This window comes from Callionymus lyra, chromosome 16 (genome assembly GCF_982586985.1).
Source record: "Callionymus lyra chromosome 16, fCalLyr1.hap1.1, whole genome shotgun sequence".
Classification (NCBI taxonomy): Eukaryota; Metazoa; Chordata; class Actinopteri; order Syngnathiformes; family Callionymidae; genus Callionymus; species Callionymus lyra.
The window spans coordinates 8434557-8454682 of NC_141833.1; the positions used below are offsets into that span (position 1 = coordinate 8434557).

The 20126-nt window shown below is 40.0% G+C and overlaps 2 protein-coding genes across 2 annotated transcripts; both read right to left on the minus strand.

Moving 5' to 3' along the window:
* Positions 1–48: 48 nt before the first annotated feature.
* Positions 49–12057, minus strand: dvl3a (dishevelled segment polarity protein 3a). Its single transcript, XM_087811918.1, has 15 exons — positions 11558–12057; positions 9510–9579; positions 8335–8447; positions 7189–7298; positions 6947–7082; positions 6517–6607; positions 6359–6428; positions 6148–6287; positions 5129–5205; positions 4970–5037; positions 4735–4884; positions 2919–3050; positions 2685–2852; positions 2400–2600; positions 49–1191 (listed from the first exon to the last, which is right to left on the minus strand). The coding sequence occupies exons 1-15, from the start codon at positions 11716–11718 to the stop codon at positions 833–835; spliced, it is 2046 nt and encodes a 681-aa protein (XP_087668044.1). The 5' UTR covers positions 11719–12057; the 3' UTR covers positions 49–832.
* Positions 12058–12667: 610 nt separating this feature from the next.
* LOC148063497 (coatomer subunit beta') lies at positions 12668–18787 on the minus strand. The gene is made up of 22 exons (XM_087812050.1): positions 18680–18787; positions 18161–18298; positions 18008–18094; positions 17754–17880; positions 17544–17692; positions 17322–17468; positions 17110–17209; positions 16892–17034; positions 16515–16714; positions 16321–16431; positions 16060–16148; positions 15874–15980; positions 15613–15756; positions 15406–15536; positions 15096–15303; positions 14918–15028; positions 14623–14837; positions 14410–14548; positions 13508–13645; positions 13362–13436; positions 13147–13284; positions 12668–13067 (listed from the first exon to the last, which is right to left on the minus strand). Exons 1-22 carry the CDS (start codon positions 18680–18682, stop codon positions 12972–12974), a joined length of 2796 nt encoding a protein of 931 aa, XP_087668176.1. The 5' UTR covers positions 18683–18787; the 3' UTR covers positions 12668–12971.
* Between the last annotated feature and the right edge of the window lie 1339 nt (positions 18788–20126).

A 20126-nucleotide genomic window follows, 5' to 3' on the forward strand; every position in this document is an offset into this window, starting at 1 on the left:
TTTGAAAAAAAAACACCAGCGTGCAGATCCAAGAAACACAGAGTCAGGTTAAGTCATAAAACTATATTTATAAATAAAAAGACACATTTTCTTGATAAAAGAGTAGTGTGAAAGACATGGAAAGATATTTTCACTATACATTCTCAAGAGAGACTAGAAGGCTCTTGTTGACGATTGAAAATGTCGTTTGTTTTTGCGTAAAAATTACTCTTGAAGCTGAATGAAACTAGTTGTGACCAGCTACATATAAAGATATGTAAATATAATAAAAACAGTTGCATTCTTACAGTAGAAAACAGGTCATCTTTTCTTTCTTGCACTACATAGACTTTTTCTTTCTTTCATAGGACAAACAATGTTGGGAGAAAAAAGTTAGAAGTTAGTGTTTTTTTTTCTTGTCAGGCATCAGGAAGTTGGAAAGACAGCGGAATATTTCTCTCACGGATAGAGAGAGAGGATAGCTCATAAAAGATAAGGAAGACAGAAGGGAGGGAAGAGTGCAGAGAAAAGACAAATGAAAAACATCCATGCAGGAAAGCGCCGAGTCATCTTTCTCTTTTCGTTTGTCCTCTCGTGAGCTTCCCCATTGAGGACAGGAACTAGAAAAAGGCGCTTTGGTTCCATATTGTGTGAGGGGATTTCTTCATTGAAGAAAGTATGCCACTACTGCAAAGAAGAAAAGCACAGGAAAAGGACAAACACTTCCTCTCTACAAGCAGCAGGACTGGTCATCGTGTGCAGGAACCATGGTTATTCAAACCATAACCTTAAGTCCTGCTGTCCTTCCCAATCCCGAACCCACACAGTCCAAACTTCTCTTTTTGGATAGCGTTCACATGACATCGACGAAGAACTCTCCAGCGTTGCCGACTGCCATTCTCAAGGACTGGCGTGACCCCGTGAGCTCCGGGGGAACAGCGACGACCTCTCTGCCCGGCGGGGCGCCCGGGGCAGATGTAGGCAGATGTGCGGGTTGTGGGGGCAAGCCGGGTGGGCCGTAGATGAGCCCAGTCGCATAAGCTAAAGAGTGGGAATTGGCACTGCGATGGCTGACGGAACTGCGGATACTTCTCTCACTAGGAGGCGCCACTGAGCGTTCACTCGGAGCTCGGTGGCTCCGGTTCTCGGGCTCGCTGCCACTACCTCCAGATTTACGAGCCTCGTTCTTGCTGCAGTTCGATCCACTGCTCCCTGCGAGTAGAGAACAGAAACAATTCTGTAAATCAATTCATCCCTCATAAAAGTTGTCTTTTCAGCTGGATATGTGGGCACAGATAAACAGCCTGATGAAAGCTGACTGATGGGAAGCAGACTGAATCTATTGTGGGCGATTACCAAGAGAGAAGAATGACTAATCCACTCGCAGTCAGGGCGGATTCACCGTCTTTCACACAATAAGCTGTTAGGGCCATCATTAGATCTGAACTATTATCGGACTTGGAACCATTATTGGACTTAGCCAAATGATTGGAAGCAGGTAAAAACTTAACTCCCTTCCAACTTTAACAGTCAACCATTCACATGCTCAGGGACTTTTTGAATGAGGACTCTCTGACATCCTTTTCTTGTTTGCAAACATTACCAGAGCTGGGAGCAGTCAGAGGGATTAGTAAATGTCTATTACGTAAACCAACTGCTGGCTTAACCACACGTCTGGGGTTTCTACAGATACACAAAATACCATTTTGTAAATAGGAGAGGCTTTGAGTTTTCGAGCAAAGTGTCTCACACTCATGAGTAAACTATTTATACTTGTCTGAAAACAGATTCCTCATTTGTATTTCATCAGAGAACATCTTTAGGAAATGTTTCTTCTCGTGAAAAGAATTTTCTTTATCTCAGCTGGTTTTTGGTATAAAAGTACTGGTTTGTCTATGATTTTATAACAAGTATAATCACAATGAAATCCTTTAGCTTTTTAAGTCGCTAGGCGGTCAAAAAGTAAATTTGCCACAAAGCACAAGTCTGACTGCGATTTGGTCTTTCTCGTCATATATATATATATATATATATATATATATATCCAAATAATCTTTAATGTGGAAGGACGGGAATTTGCTAGATGAGTCTCATGTTTGACGTCTCCATAATTGTTGACATAAATAATCTCAGTTACTTATCTTAAACATTAGCATCTTGATAAATTAGGATATCACATGAACATTAATCAACTTTACTATGAGCCCATCATCCGACGGACCATGTTAAATTACTTAGCAGGCCCCTGGCCCTTGAAATAGAAACATGCTGTTTTATAAAGTGGTTGTTCATATGAATCCAATTTTACTCAGACTGAGAACATAGGCCTCGACCACGACGACACACTGTAACTTTAATGTTGATGTTAGATCCTCCTTCATTGCTGTAAACTGAGAGTGAATGTTAAAAAGTCTGCTCACCACTGTGCTGGCTTCCTGCACTGCCAGCTCCAGGACCATGGAAGGGCTGAGGAAGGTCATATGGGTGTGGAATTGGAAACTGGTATGGTATGGTCATAGGCCACGGTGCTGCTCCCGGGTGAGGCAGGGGGAGGAGAGTGTCTTGGTCTGAGGCGCCACCACTGGAACCGTCGTGGTCATGGAGAGACAGATGGGTCATATCTGGCAGAGAAAAAGGGAAAATTAAAAACCATCTTTTGTGGACCTCTGACGAACCGAAACGGCAGTTGAAAAAAAAATACTAACTTCCACATAGGTCACCGAAAATATAGTAGCACTGTTCAGAGAAGGTGATTTTGTTCACGGTGTGCCGGATGTAGCCGGCCTTCAGTAGGTTGCTGGCATATTTTCGAGCTTCCCTGCGATCCGAGAAGCCCTCGACATGATGAAAGAGCCAGTCGACCACATCCGACCCTGACACGGGAATACATACGGTGTTAGAGAAGCAGCCATATAAACGAGCTCACAATTGTTTTGTACCAATAAAGGCATTGGCGATTGTGATCTTCAGCCACATCCGGTCTCGCACCTCCAGACCAGACTCTGGACACGCCATGGCCTTAGCAACAGTTGCCATGTCGCTATGGATGGATAGGTGGAAGTCATCAAATCCTATGAAAGAAGAGAGATTTTGTTAAAGATACGATTAATTATGTACTGAAAACTAAATAATAAATATGTAAATAAATGACAAGAAAAGGTTCATGCATAGGAATGGAGTATTGTGAAGAAGAAGTGCGACCTTAAACAAACATTTATCTTTGGAGAACACACAACTAATCTGAATCTTTTTTCTAATGCAAAATAAATCTGCCATCTTTGACAAAAAAAAATAAACAAGACAATTCAATGAACAAACAATGTAAATTTAAGATAATTAAAACGTTTTTAGCCATTTAAAACTTTAAAACTACGAAAAGCATTGTAAAACTACACTTGATCTGCATCGTGTCAGGTGGAAAATTAGTTAATCCTTGAATTATTTGAATTAAAATATCGGCACTTCAAAGGAGAAAAGAACAATGAAGCCAAGTACAAGCTTGTATCTTTTTCCCGGAAACATTTTTGTAACTCTGTCCTTGATCCTTTGGGAGCAAACAATTCCCTTTTTGGCACTTAAGGCTTAAGATAAAAATGCTTGCTGTGTCAATTTTGGAACTTATCTATGTACAGGTTCAAATATCAGAGTAGGTGAACGCTGGGAAACTACATCTGATATGTGACCAAAGCCCCCCCAGAGTTTGCTTCTCTGCAGGTGAGAACATGATACGTGTTAAATATGGGAGGTGAAGCAGCTTATCTCACACGCAAGAAATATACTGCGACTCTTGTTCAGGACTCTTCCGGATACTGATAGTTCATAAAACAGCTGAAATAGATAGATCATTTATTGATCCCTCTGGAGGTCTCCTTCAGGAAATTGTTTTTCCAGCCAGTACACAGAAATAAGGAAAACAAGAACCAAGTTTCTATAAAAAGAAAGTGGAATGTTTCCTGTCATTGCTCAACTTTTGATATGCGGTACAGATAGACTATAGAATGCACAATAGATGTAAAACTGTAGAAACTCACACAGTACTTAGTGGCGAGGGACTTATTCACGCGACCAACTCTTCACAAGGCACCATTTAGTAACGGCTAATTTGTCTCTGCAATAATGCATTTAAAATTCTAGTGATTGACAGTGGTTATTGTTTGGCTGGGCGGCAAAGAACTATGAGAGTTGTTCAAGTTAATCTTACTGAGAGGGTTGTTGAGAAGGATGGCACCTCATGCATTGTTGAGTTTGCAAGTTCAAATAAATGCTGTTCATTTAAAGAAGTGGAAAATGTATCTCGATACTTTGTGGATCTGTTTATTGCAGGGGTTACCATTTGAAACCTCCGCAATAGACGAGGGACCAATGAGTTCCTTCCCTGGTTGATTTATGATGACGTCAGGAGGCCAACAAAAATGTTTTTTTGGAAAAGAGAGAAGTCAAATTTTCGAAGAAACTCTGTCGAAATGATCAAGAATATTATTAAAAAAAAGTGTGAATGAATCAATCACATCTTGTCTATTGAAGTAGAAACATATTTGACGGGTTAGTGGATCAAAACCATATGGTCCTTTCACAGATCACAGGAGAAGCAGGAGGTTATGAGTTATGAGTTATGGTTTCACTTTGACGAGGGTAGATGGAAGCAGAAGAAGATGGTCAGCCGCTTCTAAATCAACTTTAATGCTGTGACCTTGTTTTGCAACCATGACAAAGAAATGGAGATGTATAAAACTAAAGGCGCCACATAAGACTCACGCTCAGTTTCAGGAATGGAGCTGCTGATGGAGGAGCTGGTGGAAGTGACTGTGCTCATGGAGGGACTCATGCCATAAGCAGGATACACTCCAGTCATAGCAGCTGTGTGAGACACCCAAGCTGCGGGGTCAATGGGTCGAATGGGTTCACCTGGAAGACGAATAGGCAAGACATAAGGTTAATAAAACAAGGCGTTATGGAACGAGACGAATGATTTAATCTAACAGGTACTTACTTCTCGGCAGAGCAAAGCAACTTCGAGGGTTTGGGTCCCAGCACTTGGCCACTGTCAATGTTATTGGTCTGATAATTAAAAAAAAATAAGTTGGAAAGTCACCTTTACAATTTTTAAAAGGCCAATTAGGAAATGTCAAAATTAACGAGAGGTCCTTACCCGGGTTTGTGCACAATATCCCTCAGGACTCGAACTGCATCATCGTTGCTCATGTTCTCGAAATTGATGTCATTCACCTAATGACGCAAATACAAGAGAGAAAAAAGCAATTGTTGAAACATATTTCTATGCGATCTATTACATCGTAGAGGAAGATATTCTATATTGCCAAAGGCCACCGTTATACTGTAATAAAAGCCTTTAATTTAACCCTTGCGTTATCTCAGGGTCAATGTGACCCAAAGTAAAGAAAACAAATGTGTTTGTGTATTTGTAGAAATCATTTTCAAATTGCAGAGCAATTTTTGACTTTCTGCAGATTTGCAAACTGAAAAAAAGGATTTCTACCGCTGATGTGTATTTCTGGAAGCCATGGAGGTTGTTCACCCATAAGGGATATCACAAACAAATTTGTTTTACGGGCCTTCAGGTCAACTTGACCCTGAGTTAACACAATGGTAAAAGAAACATGGTATATTTGATATTGCCAATTTAAAAAAAACTGTATATACCATTTTAATTGATGCACATATTCAGTGGTCTTTAGTTAAGCAGAGGCTTAAGTTGATCTTAAGGTTAAACGACTTTACTCCTTATTAAACCCTCTGGGGTCAAGATAATTTTCTTTAAAACAAAAATAAAACCATTACTATTAACGTCCTGCATGTTTTTGTGAGGTCAAGTAAACTGTTGGCAACTTTCCATTCCATTAAGAGTCGACAATCCATTCACTACTCTCTTTCTGATTCACACCAGTGGGAAACTTGGGAGTCGCCTATAAACAGGCATTCTTTTAAACTGTGGGGGGGAAACCAGAGCAACCAAAAGGCAACACAACTTCCCAACCTTCAGGCTCAGAATGCCCTCTAAAGCATGTCAACGCTGCAAAGATATGGAATAACTGAGGTTTTATTGAAATGAAAGTTTGCAAAATATATCTTTACACTGATCTGAATCATGGAATTTGTGTATTTGAGTATCAAGTATTTTACAGATTTTGTGTCTGCGTAAACACACACCTGCAACAGCATGTCCCCGGGCTCTATACGTCCATCCGCAGCCACAGCTCCTCCCTTCATGATGGATCCGATGTAGATCCCACCGTCTCCCCGTTCATTACTCTGACCGACAATACTGATGCCTAGAAAGTTGTATTTCTCTACAAAAGGCAGATAAACCCCAAAATAAGCAACTGCTGATCTCAGCATTTACAGAACCAACCACTCTTACCCATGTTCAGCGTTACTGTGATGATGTTCAGAGACATGGTGGAGTCTGTGATGCTGCTGAAGGAAGACGACTGGACACATGATGAGCAGAGAAGGAACAAATAAGTAAAGTCATGGAGCAACAGTTTTTTTTAAGGATTTGCAGCTGATTTTTCTTACTCTGTCCATATTAGAAGCTTTGGGTTTTCTTCGACGTCGGCGATGACGTCTCATCAGACGAGAGGAACTTTGTTCAGTTGAGCTACTAAACCTGGAATTAATTTTTTTTTATCAAACTCAATGTAGGTTGATCAGTCACATCTGCTTTTTTATGTCTTCAACGTGTAATTGAGTTTCCGGTCTATAACTGTAACATTCACTTTGACCCGTCAACAAATAGGTATGCTTGAGAAAACATCTCCAGGCTGTGAATAGAACCATTACTGGATACACACACAGTTTGTCTACTAGACCCGCAGTGGAAAAAAACCACAAAGCATGTTGTGTTATTTCTAATCACCAGGACCCACCGACCACATTCCCTTGTTTAAGAAGTGGTTTGTGTTGACGCTCCTCCGAACAAGCCTATAAGCGACGCAGGATATCTGACCTGCTAGTGGCGTCGTCATCCTCGGAATCGAAGCAAGACGTGGACTCCAGCTCGCTGCTCATGAAAGACGAGCAGCTGTCGTACTCGGCGGCGCCGCGGCCCATTGCTCTTGATGAGTAACCGTTTTGCCTCCCACCTAGAAGAGACGCTTGACTGGTCATTGGATTCACAGAAGAGCAATTTCTGCTGATGGATGAAGCTTATAAATAATGGGAAAAAAATCAGTTGAATATTTTTCCTACCATGGTCCGAGTGCTTCCTGCGCGGCTTCTCTTTCTCTCTCCTTTGCGACACCATGGAACCAGTCTCAGTGTCATTGTCCAAGCTGTCTCGACCACTTGCTGCTTTCCCACTAGAGTAGAATAAAAGCTAATTTAATAATGATTATTTGTATTATTTGTATGTCAATAAAAAAACATCCCAGTGCAGCCGATTTCAAACATTAAGGGAATAGAATATCAACACTGTAATTACCAGCAGAACAACTTACAGTGCAATAACAACAATAAACTTTTGAATTTAACACTTTCAATGCTTTCAAAAATAACTTGAAGTTGCAACATTTAAATATTTCTTAACAATTTATTTGATTAATTTCTTTTTTTCTTTTTCTTATAATAATGTATTTAAATTATTTGTATTTAAGAGTTTTATTTATTTATTTTTAATAATTAAATACAAAAAGAAAATCGAGCTTGATATTATAATTCCAAAAAAAAAAAGGTTTCTTGATTCTATCATTGTTTAATTTGTAGCCTTTTAAATTAATTATAAATAATTTTGGTACACAATACCAGAATAGTACTAAACGACACGCAGACAATCACTTGACAGATCATTTTGCCGGATACTAAAGCGTTTTTTAAAAATGTAACTATGTCTAAAGGAATATTTACTTATTTGGAAAATATTAATAACAAAAAAAAAAGAAGTTCCATTATTAAAAAAAACAAAAAAAAACAACAATTTATACAAATTACTGAAGTGTATTATTTAAAAAAATAAAATAATAACTTGACTATTCAAATGTTCTGATGTTACTAATATATTCCATAATTCAAAGCCAAACATTCCATTGGCATGGAATGCAGTTTTCATGTTTTGGCAGTTCCAGTAATTGTAAACCTTCCAGCAGTAGGTTTCCTTAAATGACTTAATGTAATGTAATAAAGCTAATTAGTTCACTTGCGATGGTTGTAATAGATGGTGCAGAAATACTTCATTGGTGTTCTGAATAACAATCCCTTCAAGATTGAGTCACAAGATGTCAGGGAATTTAGAGAGATTGAATCAGACAGAAGATTGAATTAAAGACGTATATTATCTTCTTTTATGCACAAGGTGAAGAAACACTGGTACAAAAAAGGGGATTCTAAGGCGTTACTCACTGGTAAGATGGTGGTCTGGAGTCTCCGATCCCGCCCGTCCTCTCCAATGGGGGCGCTTGCTCAGAGTCTGCCACAGAGCCTGCATCTGTGTGGGCTCCGTCTCCTGAAACCAGCTGCACACAGGAAAAGCTTCAAGTAAAAGAGGACAAGAAACCACAGGAAACTAATCCAAATAAATAATGGCAGGCAGAGAATAAAAAAGGGATTCAGTGAGCTAACATTTTTAGCATTTATGAAACTAATAATGGCCAATTTAGATTGAACTCTAATGCTGCTCTTGGAAAGAGAAACAGGAGGAGTATCGGAGGGGAAAACCCGGATAAAACAAGAAGAAGCATTCATATAATGACCAGGATAGAGAGTATTTAAAGCAAAAAAAGCTGCTCGCTCTAAAAATGTTCCTTGGGACTTCGACTGTCTACTCCTTCAATCAAAACAAACACCATTGTTAGTGCTCTTGAGATAATGCAATAAATATGACAGCAGATCACAGGAGGTTTTCTCCGTTTAAAGGCTTTAAATCAGATGTTTTTAAGAGATTGAAAAACACAACTTCAAATGTATAAATAATAAATGGACCCAAAATAATTACAAAACCAAACAGTCTATTGGGTGTTGCCTGTTTTGACAAGACAATCGGTCAGATCACTGCAACAACATAACTTACTGCTAAACCAGCAAAATCTCATGGTTAAAGAAAATACTTTTTATCTACTTTATTTTCTTACCAATCCCCTAAAAATAATAACCATTGATTTTAACTAATTTTTAAAAGTCACGCTACGAGCTTAGACACTTGCAGAAACTCAGTTTAACTTTTAATCATAACCACACTGTCAAATATTATCCACACACAAAATAAAACTCGTAGATTCTTCACTCGAGATTCAATCTTCTTGTTAGAGGAGACGCGTCTAAATATTTTCCAGTTATTTGAGTCGTTTTAAAATGTAAATCGTAACACTGGAGTTCTTGCTAAACATTATTTTTTTGAAAGACTGATAATAATTTGTATTAAATGGTTGAAACACGATAGCATCTTATATGGGAGTGAGCTGACGGGATTCTTTTCTAAAGCTGAAAACCAAATGTTGTTGCACACAGCCACATAAACAGTTCAAAATAATAAACACAACAATAGGCCACTATTACTATTACTGTGCTGTGTAACATACCCATGACACCACACGTCCATTAAAGCAGGGCAGTTTAGCGTTGTCGTCCGATATTTCCTCTTTTACCACCCTGTGAAGAAAACAGTTTCAGTAAACCTTTACCATGACAAAAGCACTCTCAAGGCAATAAAACGTGGAGCTGCATTAAGAGGCGAAGCAGACGGGCAATAGCTCCCATAACTGGGACAGACCGAGACAGAAAGGGCCCATCCACGGCAATTTAATTGTGCACATATGTTGCATGCAGTCAACCTGTTCTTTAAAGTCCCTCATGCTTGAGACTAATCCATTATGTATAAAACATTCAGTACGCAATGTGAGCCCTTAGGACACAATAGTATTACGCAGTTTTAGACTTTTGTACATCTTGTGCGACGTTACAAAACAGATTATAGATACTGTATGTTTATTATTAAACTGGGGATTGAGCATTTTAAATGCATAGAATCTTGGGATTGGTTAAAACCTTTTGAATGAATGAGTCTGTTTCTGTTTGCAGGGAACGGTATCTATAGCAACACTGTTTTGGGTTGAGTGACTTCCAACCGTTCTCAGTATCAATCCAACTGGATCCTCACGTAGGTGTTTAACTTGAGACATTAGAAAAATGCTTCACACAGGTATTTTTACCGTTTGATCAGGAACATAAAGCGTCTAAATTTCAGGCCGTGTTTAACACAAACCGAACACGCCTATAAAGATGCCATAGGACATTCCTGCGTGCAAGTCGACATTCCTAAAACTAATGGACAACAACAGCAGGGGCCTGGACAAAACTCTTAAATCGTGACGCTAGCTCAGTGAGTGGCAATTAAAATTCCTCAAGGGACACATTTTATACAGTGACTGTTGTAAGGGGCTGTCAAGCCAGTAGAAAGAAGGAACATATACATACATATATGACTATGATTCAATCTAAAATGTATGAAAACTGTGGAACCATTGTTAAGGATTTCTAGGGCTTTTTTATTAAATTGACGTACCTACACAAAGCAAGAGAAGTTTTTGCAAGCTATTTATTTTTGTTCTTTTTCCTGACGGTGCGGATTACCTAAGGTTTTTTGTCGAACACCATGTTGTGGCCAATGAGGGTTTCTTTTCATATTTTTGTTATTATTGCGTTCACACCCCGGTGTATTAGTGCATGATCGCCATTGCAGTGAATCACTTCTTGAAGCTACATCCTACAATATTATAAAATATACTTGAATTATACTGGTACGTATAGGCGTTTTAAAATGTGGTTATTGCTCAATAAACGCATGTAAGCAGAAAACTATTGTGATGGCCGTTCCCAGTTGATGGGGGGATTCACAAATACTTTGACCACTTTAAGTGAGTGATAGTTTCACTCACTTTCTATTCACCTTCAGGAGCTCAGACTCACTTAAAAAAACATCTGAATAACTCCATACTGTTGGCATGTAATGTCCTATACAGTACCTGTACTTACTTTTTCAAACATAACTCTAAAAAGGAACGTAATACTCTGAAAATAATCCATACATTTTTGAGGGCAAGTAGAGAATTTTGCAGTGTTTAGATTTGTTTTTTCTGTCATCTTATTTCATAATTTTATTTTTTACTGCCCCCACATAATATGTTGTGTTTACAACACTGTCAAGCTTAGTTTATGATCACTTTAAGGGCCGAATAAATGGGACCTAAATGTTCAGGGTTAGCTTGTTAGCATCAGCGTCTGACAGTGACGGACGCGGTGACTTGTTATTTCCGGCGTTGACAACATGTCTTTTGAATGTACAGTAAAAATGTTGGGGTGCACACACGAGCCTCCATGTGGCTGCTTAACACCAAACTTGGTTAAAACACAGCAGAGCTTCAGAGCGACGCGTAAACTCGCCACACAAGCAATGTAAACAAACGCAGAGCAGACCTGGGAGCAGCTAACAAAGGATCTACAGCAGCTAACCCAGGTAACCAGCCGGCTCCAGACCCGTGACAAGACACTGGGGTCGGCAAACGAAACTCGTAAAAACAAATGGAGTACAGTGGGAGCAGAACGAAAAAAACACGGCGCCATTAGTTACCCGAAGTCATCGTCCATGGATTTGAAGAAATACTTGTAATTTGGCTTCTTGAGAACATTTTTGAAGTCTGCGAGAGTGACTTTGTCCGCCGGTACAGGCACTTTCACCAGATACGGCGTCTCCTGGTCGTCCAGGTGGTAGATGATCTTGGTCTCCCCCATCTCGCACTGCTGCTAGAGCAGACCCAGTGCATCAAGCCGAGGGCCTCGCAGGCTCCCTCTCGGGCCCCGACTCCCCGTGGCGCTGGAGTCGGCGGCGGCTCTGCCGTGGTCCTCCCGGAGCTCCGTGGGTCGACGGACTGGTGGTTCTCGTCGGCGGTCTATGACGCCACGCCTGTCTTTCAACCAGGAGGCTTCTTCCGTGGACTCGGTCCGTCGACAAATCCTGTTAAATCCACCAATTCACTCCCCGAATGCCAGGGAATATGTTTTAAAAAGCAGTGTTTGTTGAGGCAGGACGGGTCTGCTGCAGGAAGCTCGGCTGCTAACTCGCAGCTCCCTGGTCTGGTACGGTCGCACAGGCCTGTCTGTAAATGACGCCATCTACAGGAGAGGAGGCGAACTGCTCGTCCGAACCCCCCACCCCCTCAGCCGTGTCATGTAAAAATGCTTCTGACAGCAAACAACTAACAATTTTAATTACAATTACAATGAATATAACTTAATGTAATGATTTTGAAACAGTTCTATCGTGTTTCTTATTTCCTTTAAATTATTCTTATCCCTTAACATCAATTAAAAGATAATACAAGACATTTTGATAGTATTTTTCGTTATAGTCCTTTTGTGATTCATATTAAAACAAGTGTTTGGAAAAAAAAACAAACATAATCAATATCTTATTTTTTGAATATCCTTACTACTGAACTTTTCATTGGGTTTTTTTATTTTTTTAAATTGAATTAACTAATGATACAATTAACACAAGGGATTTCATGCCTCTGGTACGAAGAGAAAACACACGGTTTAAGGCAATTTTATGAACCAGTTATTAAATAAAGTGGAAGGCGGTCAACAAATGGCAGGCCGTAGACTTTAGGTCTGTGAACACAATTTCAACTGGAACTTGACATCTCATATATTGTATATTTTCTCAGTGACGACAAACATATTATGTACAGCAACTGCAGTTTAATGGATTAAGTGACTTTTCCATGAGACAAAGATGTAACCGTAACCAGAAAAAAGGAGAACTGAATACAAGCTGAATAGAAGTTAATCAAAGAATGGTACATAATAGAAGCAGATGATTCTAGATGGTTTCATCTATTTGGAAGAAAAAAAGAATTACATTTGCTGTCTATTATCCACTGCAGTCAATATAACATTTTATTACGTACAAATACAAAAAGGTTGTGTGTTTGGTCTCTGATTTTTAAATATGCTCTGAAGGTTGTAAAAGGTTAAAGACGTTCCTAATCATCCAGGAAGTCATCGTCAAGGTTCACGTCTGAGGTGTCAATGTCATCCAGCTCCATGTTGTCCAGGTCCTCCTCCAGTTCGTCCAGAGACTGTGATGATAGAACAGTAAGTAAGTCATAAGTGAAAAACATACAACATCAGTATTTACAAAATATGTTGTTGACTTACCTTTTCTTTTTCTGGCTCTGACAGCGAAAGCACTTCATGCTCAATCTCTGACAGAGGAGACACCTCTGGCTCTAAAGGCTCCACCTCTACAGGAAGTGAAGCTGCCACTGGTGTGGGCTCTTCCTTTTCCTCCGTCTCCTGGACAATAACAACGAAAAGTTCAGCAACACAATGAAAGTTAACCTTTAAATAAGTTCGTCACCAGTGATATATACCTGTGTTACAGCAAGAAATGTTCCTTGCGGCTCAAATCCTTGTGCTTCTTCCAAAATGTTCCTGTCTTCATTGGCCTAAATAAGTAGATTTTGATATTATTAAGCAGAGAAAGGTGAAGTCTGTTGAATGATTCCTGCACACGTACTGTGACAAGAGGGTAATCTGTTGCCGGTCTGGTGGCGCCCGAGCAGGATTCTCTGAGGTAATGTTCTGCTGCAAAAGCTTCTTTAAGTCCAGGGAACAGATTTTCATACTCGGTGGGGTCAGCTAACGAATCAGCAGCCTATAATAAACAACAAAGGAATGAATTAAGAAACCAGGAAGACATTTTTTTTAGGTTAGGTTAGGTTAGGTAGAACTTTATTGATCCCTCAGGTTGTCTGATCCCTCAGGAGAAATAAAGAGAAAGAACAAGATGATACAATCTCAGTCTAAAGATAAAGATAAAGAACATATATCAAAGAAAAATAACAAAGATAAAGGATAAAAAGACTAACATAGAACAGCACATCATGATACTTTAACTCCACTCCTGCCCCCGAACTCAGAATTGTACAATTTAATAGACCGAGGAATGAATGAGTCCTTGAGTCTATTTGTTTTGTACCTGGGAAGGAGCATTGGTGCTCTCATTCTACTTCTCTGCTCACTGATGACAGTGCTGAGAGGATGACTGTCATCATCCATGATGGACAGTAGTTTGTCCAGTGATCTCCTCTCAGCAACTGTCACCAGTGAGTCCAGCTTCATTCCAACCACAGAGCCAGTCCTTCTGATCAACCTGTCCAACCTGTTGACACTCCTCTTGGACACATTCCCACCCCAACACACCACAGCATAGAACAGGACACTGGCCACCACAGACTGGTAGAACATGCAGAGGAGCTTCCTGCAGATGTTAAATGATCGGAGCCTCCTCATAAAGTACAGTCTACTCTGAACTTTCTTATATACATGGTCTGTGTTGCAGGACCAGTCCAGTTTACTGTCCATCCACACACCGAGGTACTTATAGTTGTCAAATTGTAACTGATTTGTCAAACTAACCTTCTGGTTAACCTTGGCAAGACTTTCTCTCCACAACTTAACCACACGAGAAACCTGGCTGGGAAGATAAGTACGAGCCAGGAATGCTGCTTCAGGCAGACGATTGGTTTTGATCAGGAGGTCCAAACAATTATCCAACCTGTGAATAGATAATAATGAATAGTAAATAAAATAAATGTGTATCGTTTACATTAAAACACATGTAGCACTTACTTTCCCTGCAGGAAATAGGTCATGAAGGCAACATTGTTCTTCCCGTCCCTTTCAGCTCCTTCAGCCAGCTTCCCCACCATGGTAGCATTCCCTGAAGCGGTAGCGAGGAGAAGGAGCCCACCATAGTCCTGGGCATGATGCAGGCACTCCTGGGCCAGCCCAAACTGACATTTACTTATTGCCAATTCTGCCAACTGCTTCCACTTCTGCTCCGACTGAAGACACAAGAGAAATGTTTAACACTGGACTCCACAAATACAGAGCAGATTAACCCCTAAGAAGTAGAGGATCATACTTCTGCCTCGACTGCAAGCTGGTAAGCGATCTTCAGCTCTCCCAACTGTAGTGCCAGCTCAAACCTGTGCTCCGGGTCTGTGGAAACAGCCAATGCCTGCTGCTTGAAGCCCTGGAACACGAAAGGAAAACACTTGAACTGGTCCGCTCAAACATTCTAGATTCTTTTGATCCCTCACCTGTTTCTCCAGGAAGTGTGCCACCCTGGTGCGCTGCTCTTTAGGAATAGTGGGAAGAACCTTGTCAGCCATCCCAAAGTCCCTCCTCATGACAGCAGTCTGGTACTCCAGGACAGAAACCAGCAGAGAGTAGCTGACGATGTTGAGCTCCTTGTCTCCAAGGTATAGGCGGTCATCTTTGGGAATGTACCCCAGTAAGTACATTGTTCTGTAGAGAGTAGAATTTGTTAAGCATTAACACAAAGAAGTCTGTGGAATCCTATTTTAAACAGGTTTTTGCATCAAAAAAAGTAAGAAGTGCTTCTTGTACCTGTCCAAGTGGGCAATAGTTACAATCTCGCCTCCTACAAAGTAGTTGAGTCTGTTGACGGAGCTGGTGTAGATGAAGCAGTCTCCCACCCACAGTCCGGTTTTCACAATCTCCTGGATCTCTCCCTGGACCTGGAAATACGGAAATGCGTGTTTCACTCATTCATCATCCAAAAATTGTGCCTTTTATTCCCCCACAAACACACACCTCAAATGCATCCTCAATACCGTCCTCCGTCACTCCTTCATTGTTTTCTTGAGAGGCAGCCACTTTATCTGCCAGATAACGAAGGATGAAGAAAGACTCTTCTGTGGCGATGCAGACCAGCTCACCCGAGTCTGACCAAAAGATCTGATCGACAAACAATGAAAAAAAAAAACACATTAAAATGTAAACAATGTAGCATGATTCTTTAAAGACGAAAAAACATAAATAGAAGAGCTAAAAATGTAAGTGATGCTATCATACATGTTTCGGTTGGATTTCAATGCGACGGACAAGTTCCGTATTTTCCCAGTCATAGAAAGCGAGGCCATTCACAGACCTGACCCCCAGCAGGAAACCGCCATAGATTCCTGCAAAAAACAGAGTAAAATGTTCAAAGATTTGAGTAACTTCCAAAATGACAAATCGGAAAACATTTATTTGTGTTACCTTCCGCTCCGAAGTCTGGTTTAAAAGATTTCTTCTCTTTAAAGTTCTTGAAGAGTTTGACGACACTGCTACTCTCTCTGATTGCATACCTGCAATAAACAAGTGACGAGCAATGTTAAAGAAATTAAACTTTACTCTGAGAAGTTTTATGTCCACCATCAATAAACACATTTAACATAAATAATAAGTCAACTTGTATACGTGTTATAATATCATGATTTAAAATCTCTCACAAATCCACCTGTAAGACACTGAACTTACTCAGATGAGTCGTGAGCCCAAACAAACTCCTGCGCTGAGCCAAAGCTCTTGTTCCTCAGAGCCATAGCTGTGTAGATGATGTACTCTCCATCTCCACAGACAACCACAAACCTAAAATTACATACATCAAACTATTGTTTTCACATTTTCACAATACATTTTAGAAACACAAAAGTCAGAAGGATCCTGCGTACCGTCCATTAGGATTGTGTTGAATGGTTTGTGGGTAGATTTCACAGCTGCCCATATCTTTGACAGCCAGCGGAAGTCTTTCTCCATCCTTTATCTCAGCATCTCCCATGGCCTTCAGGTTGGCCTGCTGGATTTCACTGTGTTTGGCCCAGATGATTTTCCCATTGGTGTCCATGGACATGGCTGGTTCCTCACGACCAACCTAAGAACAAAAAACAAACACAAACACACAGAAGAACAAAAGTTAGATTGCACTCTACTCTCAATAAATGAGAACAGATATGGATTTGAAAATAATATCCTATGTCATTTTAGAACAGATTAAAAAAACCTTAAGATAATTTCTGCCTCACAGTTAAAGACAAGACAAATATCTCACCTTGATAATGATGCTGCCTTCATCGTAGCCCAAAGCTACATTGTTTGACCCTCTCAGTCCACAAACACACCAAACTCGCTCCATGCCATAGTTCAGAGTGCTCTCCAGTCGATACGTGCTTGAGTGCCAGATACGCACGGTGCCTTAAGAAGGAAATATATCATTAATTTGAGACAAAGTAATCTAACTTGAAGCATATTTTTTTTATTCCAGCTCACCATCTTCTGATCCAGTGATGATGATCGGCAGCTCTGGGTGAAAGCTCACACAGGAGACATTCTGGGCATGACCCTCCAGAGTCTGGACGCAGGTTTTGTTCTGTAGAAACACATACATTTTTGCCGTGTTTATTATTTGACTCAATAATTAAAAAAGAAAAAATATACTTTCAGGATCATCATTGCAGCAAAACCAACAAAATGTCCCTGACCTGATAGTCCCAGATTTTGACCTGACGATCATCAGCCCCTGAAATAAGGTAGGGCTTGTCACCTCCGCTGTAGTAGTCGATACAATTGACTCCTTTCTCATGGCCCTCCAGGGTGAAGTTGGGAGCCGAGGAGCCGAGCTGCCAAACCTAAGAACAACAAATAATATCTTAGGAAAATAGAAAACATTGCAAGATCAATGATAAGCTAATATTCTGCCACACCTTTATTGTTCTGTCCAGGGAGGCACTAGCAAACTGGTTGTTGTCCTTTGGATTGATCACTATTTGCATGACATAGTGAGTGTGGCCTTCAAAAACCTGGCTGCATGACCACTTTTTATCCCAGTCCCACAGTTTGATCAACATGTCATCTAAAAAAACAAAAGTGTTTTAATAAATGCGAGCAAAAAGATGAATAAGTTATTACCATACCACTGCTAGTCAGGATGTAGGGCTGGGTTGGGTGTACTGCAATGCAGCGTATGTAGTCTGAGTGGGCCTCGAACATATGGACACGCTCCAATGTGTTGTAGTTGAACACACGGATCTGCATGTCATCCTGTAAGGAGAAAGAACATCTTTAAATGTTTTTATTTAGTTTTATCTAAACAAGGACACAGATAAAATTGTTTATGTTTAAACAGAAAATATTTTTTAAATGTTAAAATTGGAAAAATGTCACTTACAGCTCCTGTGATGACCCAATTTTTCCTGGCCACAAATTTGGATGCCCTCACAGGGAGATCGCAGACTTCAAAAGTTTTGACCAGTGTCTTAAAAAACAAGTACATGAAAATGTTTAATACAAATATTAAATATTCATTCTGGGGGGGTCTCACCTGTGTTTCATGGTTCCAAACACAGACGCTGCCATTGTAAAGACTGGCCAACATCCATGGCTCAGTGGGATGAAGATCAACACTTTTGACTCGGTCAGACCTGGCTGTCAGCCTCCTCTTAATATCCAGCCTCAGAGGCTGGGGGGAAAAAATGACATTTTCTTGATATTGCATGTAGTCAAAAAAAGCAAGTAAACGCAACTACCAATGACGATAACATTGACTGACAACTAAGGTTAGCTTGACACGTCATAGCGTTTAACAACACACAATATAAATAGAAAGCAATAGAAAGCAAACGTTAAACTCGTCAGTACATAATTGTGATGTTTGTTGAATTAGTAAAGCGTTAATAAAATAACCATAGAAACAGTCTGCATTAAACCAGTGTAAGAGATCCGCAGTTAGCTAGATGCTAGTTAGCAGCGGAGATAAGTCAACAACGGTGGTTTCTGCCTTCTCAATATAGCGAACCAATACCATTACGTTGTGTGCCAGAAAACAATAAGTTGCTCTTACCATTGTTCATCGACGAGTTGCCACAATAAAAGCAGAGAAATCTTAGATACGTGTCAATGGCAATCGGAGTCTCAACAAATTCAGGGTACAGCTCATTTGCGACTGACGTGGAACTTCCTGGAAGTAAATCTCGCGAGAATTCCAGGTTGGGAATGGTGACGTGCCATGAAGAAAAGTAGATAATTCAACAAATACGCAAAAAAAAGTTAATTATCTCAAAATAATTGGTGTCTTTTTACTGGTTTTGAAAATATAATTGTTTCTGATTAGAAAATCATACAGATCACATCAATGGATACAACGTTAGTGTCTTGAATACAGAGGATACTGTATGACATACTACAATAATTGAAAGCATTAACTTCCATCTAGAAGTTTTTCTGTTATCAAAAGTGACTTCGACTGAGGCAGCATAAAAAACTAATTGTTGCTTATGAAGCTGTTGAGCCAGTTCAAACTACAAATGTTTGCACTGCTTGAGGTAACACTTTCCAACTTTAAAACATCCGAGAGCCTATGGTAACACATGGCATCTGTTTTCTTGACTATTATATTTGTAGCCAGTATTAAAATTGTAAGTTACTAAAATGTAATTGATATAATTAAGAGTCCTTTTATTATTTTCATTTTTCTTATGACTGGTAGAGTCTATGTTGTGCGATCAAATAAATATGTTGACAGTGAGCAGCCTTGACACGTTACCTTATGGATTTGGTTTGAAAGACACGTCTCAAGTTCAACACTGCAGAAAACTGACCAGAAACTGTTTCCTTCAACTGAGAAAAATCTCCAAACTTGTTGTCATAAAATGATCTGGAGCTTGTAATCCATGCGTTTGTGTCTTCTGTGTTTTCATGTCTAAACAAGAGGGAGCTGTCACGCCTGCAGTTGATACAAAACTCTGCAGCGAGAATTCTGAGCTGGTCTAGTAGAAGAACTCACATTTCTCCGATCCTTTCCTCCGATCCTGATCTATTCACTGGCTGCCAGTTTCTTTCAGGATCAATGTTAAAATTATGGTTCTTACTTCCAGAGCTATTCATGGTCAGGCTCCTCCTTACATCAGTGATCTGATCCAGCCTTACACCCCAGCTCGGGCTCTCAGGTCTGTGGATCAGAATCTGCTGATGGTTCCTCGCACACGGTTCAGGACCAAAAGAGAGAAATCCTTCCAGGCTGTTGTTCCTAAGCTTTGGAACGATCTTCCTCTCCCTCTGTGTTTGATGATCTACTGACTCCTTCAAGAAACATTTTAAGACACTTTTATTCTTTCAGGCTTTTCCTTGATTTTCTGAGACTTATGTGTTGGTCTCGGTGTTATCTTGACCTTTTTAGTATATATTTTATTGGGTATTGTTTTATTGTTTAAGCGCTTTGTGACCCTGGTCTGGAAAAAGCACTCTACAAATATAAATGACTTACTTACTTACTATACAATAAAATGCCT